This window comes from Montipora capricornis, chromosome 6 (genome assembly GCF_036669925.1).
Source record: "Montipora capricornis isolate CH-2021 chromosome 6, ASM3666992v2, whole genome shotgun sequence".
Taxonomy (NCBI): Eukaryota; Metazoa; Cnidaria; class Anthozoa; order Scleractinia; family Acroporidae; genus Montipora; species Montipora capricornis.
This window is the reverse complement of record NC_090888.1, coordinates 42,698,724-42,711,223: the sequence shown is the minus strand read 5'-3', so window position 1 is coordinate 42,711,223 and position 12,500 is coordinate 42,698,724. Positions and strand designations below refer to the sequence as shown.

Sequence of the window (12,500 nt, the reverse complement as noted above, 5' to 3'; positions counted from 1 at the left end):
AACAATATCATGTATATAAGAAGACAGCGTTCAAGTCTCCTTGATTCAAAATATAGAAAAGAAGAGACACCAAAGAACAAGACACTTCATCTGGCATTAGCAATTCAAACAACAAAGACTACACATTAAATCGTTTCGAAAACTACAGCAGAAACTAATTAATTACAAACATGTGGTTTTTAAAAATCCTCCAGAATGACAAGGGTCAAATACAATACACTACTTCTACGCATTTTGATTGGCTAGCTCGGGGGTGAATAGCAAGTACTTTTCACCTCTCAATAGATAAAGAAAAACAAAACGACTTGCCGTTTCGCTTCGGCCACCGAGGAACAGATTTTAGCGATAAAGTCGGCTGAATATTCAACGTGTGTGGTATTCATGACTTCTTCATTCCTCACGGGAAAATTAGAACCCAGAAATGACCAGCTCCCAACGTCAGTGGCTTCATAGCTCACTTGGTTAGAGCGTCGCACCGGTATCGCGAGGTCACGGGTTCAAACCCCGTTTAAGTCCTGAATTTTTCAGGCTTCTCGCCGCAGTTGCTAAAATTGCGTCCATAACTGCGAGGATCATAGCTTTACTTGATTTCACATCCGCAGTTCAGTATATGATTCATTTCATATATCATTTCGTTCAAATCGTAATCTAAGAGACGAGTTTGCTATTGCTGCATAGGCTATCAGAATAGTTTGACCTCCATATATCCACATTACATACCTTATGCGCAACAATTTGTTGATCACATCTCACGCGAGGTCTTTTACTCGGGTTCTTTGAAGGTGTCGGCACACTGCTGTTTTCTGCTTTCATCACAAGCTCGATATAATCTTTACCATCTACCAAACAAAAAAAACGTTCTTAATAGAAGGATCATACATGAACTTAAGCCCTGGCCAAACGAAACGCAAGTCATCGCAAGTCGACGCAAGTTTTGTTACTTGCGCTGACTTGCATACCATTTGGCCACCCACTTGCATTCACTTGCGAAGACTTGCGACGACTTGCGTTTGATTTGAACATGTTCAAATTTTGGATGCAAGTCCGCCCAACTTGCGTCTCGTTTGGCCACTCAACGCAAGTGGATGCAAGTTTTCGCAAGTCATTTGAACTTTTTTGGAAACCTTTTAGCCAATCTGATGCCGCTGTTTGAGCAGGAATCTCAAACTATTTCGCGCCTTTCGCCCTTTCCCTTTTGACAAGATGGCTTCTGTCACGGAGCAAAATTCGGAAAACTTAAGCCCCGAAGAGCTAAAAGAAAACAAGGATAGGGAGTTAAAAAAACATAAGAAAAAGGAAAACCATAACAGGAGACCCAGTAGCGGTGCAAGTATAAGCAGCAGCTACAGTGAAAGTAGCAGCTCTTCTGAGTCTGAGCCTAGGAAAAAGAAAAAAACAAAACAAAAACTCTGCTACTTTTGCAAAGGACTTGCGCTCAGCTTGCGTCGCGTTTGGCCACCCTATCGCAAGTGAACGCAAGTCTTCGCAAGTGAGCACTTGCGTCGACTTGTGATGACTTGCGTTTCGTTTGGCCAGGGCTTTATTGCCACAGTCAACTCGGGTTAAATATGTAAGAATAGAATGGTTAGTTTCCCTTGATAATATGCTTGGAAAACTTTCTCCATTCTGATTGGATCAAAGAAATGCATTTTTCACATAACAAATCAGAAAAGAGGTAATTCAGTGCCCATAAAGATAACAAACAAAGCACTCTCATTGGTTAATGATCAAAGGAAGCCACTGATAGCCAATCAAATGCAAGCCATTAAATGGCGCATTTTTTGCGTAATCACTTGATAAGCGCGCATTTCTTCAACGTAACTACGATAAGATACTTTGCAATTTATATTATTAATAAATAATCACATGATTTGGAGCGCAATTTGCTGAATTATTCGAAGTTCCTAAACTCAAAAACTCAAAATCATGTGCTTCCCTGTACTAACTCACACGTCTCAGTTCTTACCGCTGGAAAGAAGCTGGCAAACATACAGCTCAGAGAAGCGCACAAGAAGGACAATGGATTCCGGAGAGGGAATTCCACGGGCGCGAACAAAGTAGACTCCCTCAGTGGTGACAATAGCTTTCAAACGATCTTCTCTGTCGCGTCGAACAGATTCAGACAGCACGAACCTAGTAAAAACGGAATGAGTTCGGGAGGATTAGACGCTAACCGCATTATTTCGGAAAGACGAACATCGAAACCAATAAAAAGAAGCCGATAATCAACGTTAAACCCATATTTATAGGTGATGTTTTCATAAAGAGAGAGAGAGAGAGAAGAAGAAGGCCTGCAGAAAGTCCTAGAAAGCGAAAAAAAAAAAAACCTTTCTTACGGTTATAGCTAGAAACCTGACTTCAGCCAAAAGAAGTATTGGTTTAATTCCAACTTCAAAACCAATCTACAGATCAAACAAGAAGACACACCATAAAAGGCGTGGTTCCCAAGGCACATGTGGATGATCTGTCAATCAACCGTGGACGCACGCAGAGCTCTGTTAATCATTTATAATTTGTGCAATAAAACGGCCTCCACCGACAGCGTGCATGTCCGCAATGTTACAAGATGTTTTCTGTTGTTGTTTTACAATCCCCAGTCACTTTTCTCTCCCTGGAATTAGGGTTTCGTCCCTGTGTTGCTATTTGTTGATAGCCAACTCGGGTTATCAGTCGTGTTTGAATCAATTGAAACAAAAACAGAGGTTTGAAGTCAGCCCCCTTTATAGACGTCTTCGTGTTTAAAATACAACGTTGGTGAACAACTTGACCCAGATGTTTCTGCACCATTTGAAGAAACCACATGAACACCAACGTAAATACTACAAGTATCACCTATTCCACACTTCGTTCTAATACAAGACATACAATACTTGATTTAACGAGGGTAACACATTAACCTTGAAACAGTTTTCTAAAATGTGGCCCTCAACACTAAAAAGATACAAAAGAGTAAAATATATACAAGATACAGATAAGCTTAATTGACATACTAGGGGTAACAAAATATAAGTGAAAAGAAAAGTAAAAATAACGTAGAATAACAAAGACAAACAATACTTTACAAAGAAAATGACAGAAATGATGTATTAAAAAAATGTATAAAATGAATATAAATGATAACAATGTATATAAAAATGTAAACAACGCGCAGTCGCAATGATCCAAAATTGCAGCGACAGTGAAGGAGAAATCGACATCAGAAACAACAGGCTTCCTCCAGGTGTGAAACTGTGACAAACTTCGCAAGAAATAAAGTACGAAGCTTATACTTTAATTAAAGTGAGGCGGAAGAGAAGGTAATATGGGGACTTATTGGACAGGTGATACGCTGCTTAAAGGTTGCGTCAAGGGTATTAAATAGTACGGAGGCGGAATACTGAAATCAATAAATAATTATCTTTGCCGAGTAATTTTTTTAGTACTATCTTGTTATTTATTTTATTTGTTTGAGGAGGTTGAAGTTTTGGCAGCTATTCAGATGATGTGGGCCTGCTATACCCACCCACCGATACACTCACAAAGTACAGCCACAACACCGGGAACTTCATCCCCTACTCTTCTCGAAATGTGTGTGGGTTCTTTAACGTCCCACAGGGAACTAATGAACATGGGAGATATTTGTGAGACGGGGCCTACGGTTTATAGTCCTTACCCGAGAAGACTTGAAAGTCTAACCATTTGCGGGTGTAATTTCAAAGGCAGCACTTTCTCCTCAGTTATTTAAAGACCCTGAGTGTTGGTCCGGCGGGAGTCAAACTCACGACCTCCCGCATGGCAGCCCGATGCTCAACTACCTGAGCCATCGGTGCGCTTTCACTCATGGAACAAGTTAGGTAACCTTTCGCTACTCGGAATGAGACATTTGAGCCTCCCTAAGCACAGACAAAACATTTTAAACATGGATGGAATTAATTCTTGTAAACGGTCAATGCAGCCTTACTTTTCGTTGAAGTTGCCTTCATTTAGCTTCAACATGATTTCCTGGCCCTCAGCGTGTGTTGCAGAGAATCTTGGGATAGCACCACTCGGCCCAAAGCAGTTTCTACGTAATCGTGTGGATTTTGGCTGGATATATCTGGAACTTCGAGTGGCTTGGCCACGCACGGCTGCTGCAGTACCAGAAGCGAAGCCCAGGACACCGGCAGTCGGCTGAGCAATTGTCCCCACGATTCCCTTGCCTAGGCCTGTTATGAATCCCTGAGAAAACGTTTATGGTGAGTTGAGTTAAGTCAAGGCAACCTCATTTTGACGTGCGCCTGTAAATTGTTTAAGATCGCAAAGTAGGGAGGTGGGGGGGGGGGGGGGGAGGGAGAGGAGAAAGCTGGCACTCTATGTTTAGTCATCTCTATTTCGGAGAAAGCAAAGATGACGACAATGTAAACAAAAAGCTCACTTCGAAAGAAAATTTAGTACTTAGTTGCTTTGCAGAGAATGGCAAAGAAATGTAAGAGACAACAACACAATTGCTCATTAATGAATTGCTGTTGCCACCGTTGTATAAACTTCCATTATGAATTAACGTATGCTTCATTAATGAAAAGTCTACTATGTTTTGGGCCCGAAAAAAAAACCATCTCGGCTTTCCTGAACTTTACTATCCATTGAAAAATTCCACAAAGCGAAACCGAATGCAATCGTCCAACAAAAACTCCGAACGCACATTACCAGTTGGCTCTTTAATAGGAAGGTATATGAACCCAAGAGAACTTACTGACATTCCAGAGTTATGTGCACCTTCAATGGGCTGTGTCACAAGGCTAGTCAGACCACCAACCAAGCCCATCCCAAGTCCCTTCACACCCGCTACAAAGTGATCCTTAGAGCTGCCGAATCTCTCAGCTTTCATAGCGTCTCGGTTCTCTTGATTTTTACTATCCATTGAAAAATTCCATAAACCGTCTGATAAAGACCCTGTTATCTGTGAATGAAATAGAAACCCATGTTTTACAGTAAACCAAGGATGTGTGTATTGCGATCAACCGTCACTGGTTCAAGTTGATATGTTTCTAGGTTTTGTGGCTATTGCCAGATGTTAAAGTGTGATGCCTGCGAAGAAAGCTCCAAAGGGGATGAAAAGAAGGGAGGCAGAGGAAGGCTACGTGGCCATGGGAAAGATGAGAAACTCGCTGGCGACAGGCGAAAGCACAACTGAAATAGCAGTCTTAGGCAGGATGCGAACCTAAGGCCTCCGTAACACAAATGCTCTCACCATTGAGCTACTAGAAGTCCTAGGACGCTACGTCGTTTATCTAGGTCAAAAATGGATAATGTGTCCCGCTTGTCTACAGGCTCTACAACGCTCTTTCAACTGCTTACGATTGAAATCTGAAAAAGGATGATAGTCTTCAACGGACTTCTCTACAAGTAAGGCGAACGCTAGTCTTCAAAAAGCCCTGACATTTTCTGCCGTTTTAATAGATTGATGTTGGATGAGACATCAATCACCTGACATTGTCATTTCGCCCAATAAAACAAGGAAAAAAACACACAAGAAACGGTTCATGAGAATAGAATTCCACCTAAATGCTTTTAACAGAGAAAAAAGGTATTCTTACTTTCGCGGCAGAGTCAGATACTCCGTGCGCTACATTCATAAACAGCCCGCCCACGTTGCCACTCTTTACCAGTCCATGTATGCCAGATGACACATCATTTATAAGCCCCATGGGATTACCGAGAAAGTTCACCGAGGCCACAATAGCTGCTGCTTGACTTCGGATTTCCTGCAAGGAAGAAATTCACAGCTGTTATGGAATTCATGGTGACAAACTAGTAGTTGCAAGCAAAAAAGAGAGGTCGTGCATGGGGTCTTGACTTTCTATGTACTGAGGCTGGCAAAAAGGCAACTTTCATCAAAATGTTCCTGTTCACAGTTTCTCGTCACGAGAGTACGAATATCAACTCACAAAGTCTCAAGAGAGTGAGGTACTAACAAAAATGCTAAGACAAACTTCACTTTGATCAATATGTGGAAACGTTAACCTACCTCGATGTAGTGTTTGCTCATTGCATCTAAGTGTGAAGATAATGTGTCAAACGGATGGGATCGAGCAAATGACTCTAAAAAAAGGAACATCATAATTAGGAACATAGTTCAACATAAGTCTCTTAACTACAACGTTTGTTGCCTGGGACAACCCATATGCTTCCTTCAAGGAAACAGACACCAAATTAAGAAAAAAAAATACAGTTTTGTAACTTAATTACAGGCTTCATCTGTACACAGTAAATGGTGTAATGCGCCCGTTGCTTGGCAAACTGAAAAAAATGAGAGCTCCAAGCAGGATTCAAACCTACGACCCCCGTAGCACTGGTGGGATGCTCTACCCTTGAGTTAGGTTGCCTTGCTTTTTCTCACTGGTCTGCGGGTCTCTTAATGTCATGCGCTTCAAATGTGTAAATGATGGTTGAGGGTGTAATGCCTCCACTTGAGGAAGGTAATAAGCTAGTTGCTTGGCAACGGGTCGCAAACCAGTGAGCCACTGGTCTGCGTGCGGCCCGCAAGAGTTGAGGTCCCCAGGAGTTTTTGTGGCGCGATGAGTGCAACATCTGACCGGTGCCGCGGAGGTCATAGGTTCGAGACCAAGCGAAAACTTTTTTCTTTCCTTTTTCAGTGCCTTTGAAGGGTGAGAAACAAAGTACGAAATCATCAGACACTCTTAAGATCAATTTCATTCCTGGTGAACTCCATTCGATGAAAACACTTCCAGCATCGCCTATTTCGCTTTTTACCGTGCCGTGGACTTTTTTTAAACACACCACTTATGTGCTACGAGCTATGGATAAAGAGAAAGCTGCTCAGTTCTTCTGCCGAGGGATCCAATTTTACCGACGAAAAATGTCAGCATATCAATACCACCAACCTAAATCTATCGTAGCGTCCTCTAAGTTGACAATAATTAGTCCCAAGCTGCTCTTGAGACTTTGCAAGTCTTCAGGAAGCCTTCCAGTACTAGATACTGATAATTTGAGCTGAGTTGAGTTCAGCTGAAGGTGCTCAAAGTAGTAGCGCTTCAGTGATCCTGTTGAACTTGAAACTGGTGGCCTGGAGAATAACATCGAGGTTTCGTTTGAATATAACAAGGATCGAATAAAAAAAAACAGCAGCAACATCAACAACAAATTTCGTTTTTGCTGGATTCTTTGGGTATTACCTCTTGCCTTTTGCCAATGAAACCCTCAAACATTTTGAGATTACGACCCATGGAAGCGATCGTTGGGTTGTGGCCAGTAATTCCTTTCATCCTGCCATTCCCAACCCTACGCAATAGAGACCTTACGGGTAACGGGCAGCGCCATGTTTTTTTCCTTTCACAATGACGTCATCGATGTTAACCGGTGGACCACAGAGGAGGAATGAATAGTATCCCACAATGCATAGCGATTCCTTTTATATTATCAACTGAAATTTTGCCGTAATCAGTACCTTCCAGCCACAACGCAGAGGTGAGCAGTTCTGGAGACTAGCATGTTGTGTTACTTGGTGTCAAGGCTTCGGCTCTTATATAAGCATAGATGTTATACCTTCATTGAGATTCGAAAGAAAATTTTTGGTGTCAAGTTGAATGATTTTACGTGTGCTACTTTGAAATGTAGGGAAGCTCATGTGAGTTACATCGAGTGCTTGAGCGAACGGCGAGGATGCATAATACCAGATGTTGTTGAGAGTCTACCTGTGGATGTGTACGTCTCTCTTGCTGGTTCCAATTGATTATTCCTTCGTTCAACACAGGTAGTGAAAAAAAAGTGAGTTAAATCTGAAATCCGCGGTAGTGCGACCGCTTTCAAATGCAATGATCAAATCACGAGTTCCACTTTGCGGGCTCATTAAACTAGTGTATTTTGATAAAATCTTCGACTCCGAAAGTATGAGAAAATGTGAGTACTTCTCTACCAAAATATCGTTTCACCATCGATCTGCATGATTGAAGTCCATATTTGGTAAAAACTGTATAAACCACAATCCACAACTGTATAAATAGCTTTATTCATGACTTCTCTTCGGGTCAGCGATCATATTGTGAAACAACCACATTTTGAATTATCAAAATATGAGTAGTCCTCCGTGATTCTTGAGGAATAAATATCAGAAATTAAATACAAAGTGATGAAGTAATGACAGGCACAAATCACTCATCATTATAATCGACAAAACCTCCGAAATAATCACGAAGAAGATCGCGTATTTCATCAACCGAGTGCGCTATTTCGCTATTCCCGTTGGGACGAGATGCCGAAAAGACTCTGGGAAACTATTCATTCCTCCTCTGGGTAGACCCAGCCGTTTCTCCGGGGTAGACACCAGTTTACCGGAAGAAGAATTACGAGTAGCTACAGAGAGGACATGATGGAGAAAAGAAAAAGTTCTTATCATCGGCGTCATTCCTAAACAGAGAACATTCGAAAGGAAGAATTCTGTATATATTTGACAGACTTCTTTCTGAGGAAAATGAGCAAACGTTGCCGCCGCGGACGCCATCTTCGTAAACAATCGCACTAAATCCTGCGCGTTAACTCTATGGGTATCTTAATCAAAATGGCTACGCGCATGAATATTTTACACATAAACGTACCCGTATACGTGTATCTTAAGGTCTCTAATTACTAGTTAACAGTGCACCGTCGTGCGAGAGTCGACACTGACTTAACTACTAAACAAATTACAATTACAAAGCAAGCAACTCGATACGATCACCTTTGCGAGGCGAACAAACACTCATCCTGTTCTTCGTTTGAGCCCGCAATGTCATCGTCCTGCTGCACATAACCAAAGAACTGCAGCAGTTTGAGAAGCAGTTGCTCCTCTAACTGAAGGGTCATCTTTCGAAGTGAAACATCCAGGCTCTGCAATATTAAGAAATCGTTCAACGCGATTGAACCGGACATGGTGAAGAAAGACCGAGGTTTGCTAGTTAATTGCTGGAATAAACACAGAAAATCTTGGGAGGACAACGATATATACTGGATAAAACTCATGATTTTGATCCGTGGGAGCTCGGCGGAATCGTATTAACCTTGTTTTATGGAGTTGGGTGTCTGCAGATTCATGGTTTTTTTGTGACCGAAATTACAAGGAAGTAAATCAAATTTTAAAAAAGCCCCTGAAATCGCAAAAACATGAATCAATTTTACCGCAAGGAACTGTACAATTTAAATTTTAGCCATCTTTACCGAACATGAACACAATGGCTAAATCGCTCGTCATTCTACATTACAGAGTACACTTAAAGTCTCATAGCACAACGCTAGGGCTATACTACCCACCAAACAAAGCTGCCGTTTCATTTGCGGACAATCCCGCACATATCTTTTACTGACCTTAAATATTTCCACATTAGGGAGCCTGCTGAGTTCTTTGGCAGCGGAAAGGTGCAGGGTGGGTTGCTGAAGCATGGTCTCTTCCTTGGATCCCCTTTCAGGAAAAGATGGGTACAATAGCACCGGAAGAGGACTGGCAAAAAGCTGATTATCAATCTAGCAAACAGAAGCAAAGAATGATTTAAATAACTAGTTTGTAACTAGTATAGACCTTATTCATAAATGGCGGTCACATTTATAATTCTTTTGTCCAAGTGCAAATTAGCCTTCCAAGCCTCATTTTAGAGCAAGAATTCTTTTCAATTCACTGTATGATATCGAGGCTTGGTAGGCTAATTTGCACTTCGACAAAAGAATTATAAATTGGCCGCCATTTATGAATAAGGTCTATTGTAACGGGGAAATTAACCCGTCAATTTAGAGGCCAATTCGCAAATTACGCTTACCCACTGAGCCTTCTCATGCCTAAAAATAAGATGGCGGCAGGATATCGCGCACTCGTCTTAACATACAAAAGGATTCCAGGCCTAGAGGCAAAGTCAGAATTTGTCCTTTTTCCAAGGCTCTGCAATAACAGTCTTCATTTGACCGCTAAAATAACTAAACACGGACCATTAAGGCAACGGGTAAGTGCTAATTATTCTGACCAACAGATGTCTGTAAATTGTTCAGTTACTAGAAAAGTTTACGCCAAGGATATGAAGAAACACCGCTCTATGCAGTACGCACCACTCTGCTGACACACTGACCTGGATGCGTCCAACACTAGCCTCTAAAGTCTCGAGCTTTGATGTTCGAAGGAAATCCAACTGCAAACAAAAATATTGACTCCTGGTTGGTTTAAGTCATGTTGATCTCATAGACACACAATACAAACTTTCTGATCAACAACTGACTTGAGTGTCTGAAGCAAACACCAACTGAAAACCAACTCTTTTTCAATAATTGTTTCAAGAATTGTCTTTGTTCGTTCTGGTTGCAGTGTCCTTGCAAGATAAAAATCCAATTTACTGTACTCAGGACATTACTAAGCGGACGACTGCTCACCAAGGTCGAGTTGCTTGAGAAGTGATGAACATTAAGTCTTTAAAACCCTTAGCACCGGTGGCTCAGTTGGTTGAGCATCGGGTTGTCATGCGGGAGGTCGCGGGTTCGAACCCGCGAACCTGAGTGTTCGAACCCCTTTCGAACACTCAGGATCTTAAAATAACTGAGGAGAAAGTGATGCCTTTGTAATAACATCCGCAAATGGTAAGACTTTTAAGTCTTCTCGCGGGATAAGGACATAAACCGTAGGCCCCGTCTCACAAGTATCCTATATGTTCATAAGTTCCCAGTTCCCTGTGAGACGTTAAAGAACCCAAATACTATTCGAGAAGAGTAGGGGATGGAAGTCCCTAGCGTTGTGGCTGTCCTGTTCTCTCCAGCAGAAGTGGCCGGCTTGACGGTGATGTCACTAAAAAGGCTTGTAGTGTATGAGGCCACCTTAGCAGTAACAGCCATAAGTCAAAAAGGGACTTTGCCGAATGCTGGAATATGTAGATGTAGATGTAGCTGTCTTAGCAACCCAGCTCATACCGCTAGCGCTGTGAATTAAAGCCGTGCATTTTCCAACTATATCTACAATCAAAAAGTTCACATTTACCTTGCAGAACACCGGAGAGGGTCTCCAGAGATGTTTCCCTTTCCAGTGCTGTCCTTTGTCGCTTCAGCCCCAAATTAAGTATTCATAAACTAAAGGCTCGGCCAAACAATAAATGTTGGATGATCTAACATCTTGAGTGAACCAACATTTTAGCGTTTGGCCACCGTGTTTGATGACCATTCAACACGTTGGATGCTTTTCGATGATGTTAGAACATGCTTGATCCAACATAAAACACGCGATCCAACAATTTTTAACAGCTCCTTTGTTCTCACGTTGGATGTGAGAATTTTTTTTCGTTTGGCCAGTCTCAACCAACATATTGGAAGCGCGCAAGCGCATTGCTACTACAATTCAGTGGTTGCCAGTGGTTACACACAACCCATGCAGTGCGCTGTTGAAAGGATGTTTGATCATAGTATTGTTTGGTCATCCCGTAATTCTCAACATGTTGGATCGGTGAATATTCATCGTTTGACCAGGTCTTAGAGCAGCAAACCATTTCAAATACCACCTTCTCCTCAATGACTACGGTATGCAAAAGAACCGAGGTCTGAAACCGGTCCATAAACCAACCAGTCAGCGGTTTAAGTCAATCAATAGAGCAACTTTCATATGACCTTGCAAAATAAACGTGAAAACAGAACGCAAACATAAAATGCAAAACATTCAATTTGCTTATCGACCAAAGACAAACGAGCGTGAATTTTCATTGGCTAGCGAACGCGGATGCAAACAACCTCATCTCTCCATGGAACTTTCTGGAAAGTTTCGCTTTGACGTCATTTGAAAGGCAGTAATGTGATTGGTCAATCGAACTGTTTACTGACAATATCAGGAGTTTCCTTGGCGGGAATAAGGAGAAGCTTAGTTTTAATCTTGACAAACATTGGTCCGTCAAACAAATTGCGAACACTTTTTCAAGGCCATACGAAAGTCGCTCTAAGACCTTCAAGTGTTGTATGATATTTACCTCTATGTGTTCCAGACTGATAAAGACAAGTTCCTCTGGCACTGAGTTAATAACTGAGATGCCAATGCCCCCAACAAGACGAATCTGCAGTTCAAGCGCTGACGGATCATTAGCAGTACCCAGGTTATTAGCGGTTGCTTGACGTAGGCCTCCCTTCTGCTCAACCAGCATCCAATCTCTCTCTGCATCTTCCTCGGACTACCACGGAAATAACATAAAACAAATTACATACAACTTACGGGACAAATTTTAAACATATGAAAACGTCAGAAATGCATAACCAACAAGTCTAAGGCCCCGTTCACACGTATTCGGATATTTTTGAATCCGCATCTTTTCCCCTGCGGATTCGCTATTTTCGCAAATCCCATAATAGAGTTCATTCGGGGCGTTATTTGCATTAAAACAATGGATATCCAGTTCATTGAATCATGAACAGTCCCAAGAGCATTGTATTGCTTATACGTAAAGATGACATGAGGTGTGCGAGTTCATGTTGAATATTGACGCGGGGAGGACTGGATCTGAGTTTGTAACGTCATCACAATTGCAAATATCAGGATT

General features: G+C 41.8%; 1 protein-coding gene across 1 annotated transcript in view; it reads right to left on the bottom strand.

Annotated features, from left to right (window-relative positions):
- The window catches only part of LOC138052176 (intermembrane lipid transfer protein VPS13D-like), a 132,482-nt gene that overhangs the window by 2,002 nt on the left and 117,980 nt on the right, over nucleotides 1–12,500 (bottom strand). Inside the window, exons 65-75 of the mRNA XM_068898550.1 lie at nucleotides 11,937–12,134; nucleotides 10,068–10,127; nucleotides 9,319–9,474; nucleotides 8,696–8,844; nucleotides 6,864–7,045; nucleotides 5,987–6,060; nucleotides 5,556–5,723; nucleotides 4,712–4,918; nucleotides 3,941–4,197; nucleotides 1,967–2,133; nucleotides 721–839 (exon numbers count right to left, since the gene is read on the bottom strand). Of these exons, the coding sequence (XP_068754651.1) occupies nucleotides 721–839; nucleotides 1,967–2,133; nucleotides 3,941–4,197; nucleotides 4,712–4,918; nucleotides 5,556–5,723; nucleotides 5,987–6,060; nucleotides 6,864–7,045; nucleotides 8,696–8,844; nucleotides 9,319–9,474; nucleotides 10,068–10,127; nucleotides 11,937–12,134 (1,737 nt within the window). The remainder of the gene's footprint in view (nucleotides 1–720; nucleotides 840–1,966; nucleotides 2,134–3,940; nucleotides 4,198–4,711; nucleotides 4,919–5,555; nucleotides 5,724–5,986; nucleotides 6,061–6,863; nucleotides 7,046–8,695; nucleotides 8,845–9,318; nucleotides 9,475–10,067; nucleotides 10,128–11,936; nucleotides 12,135–12,500) is intronic.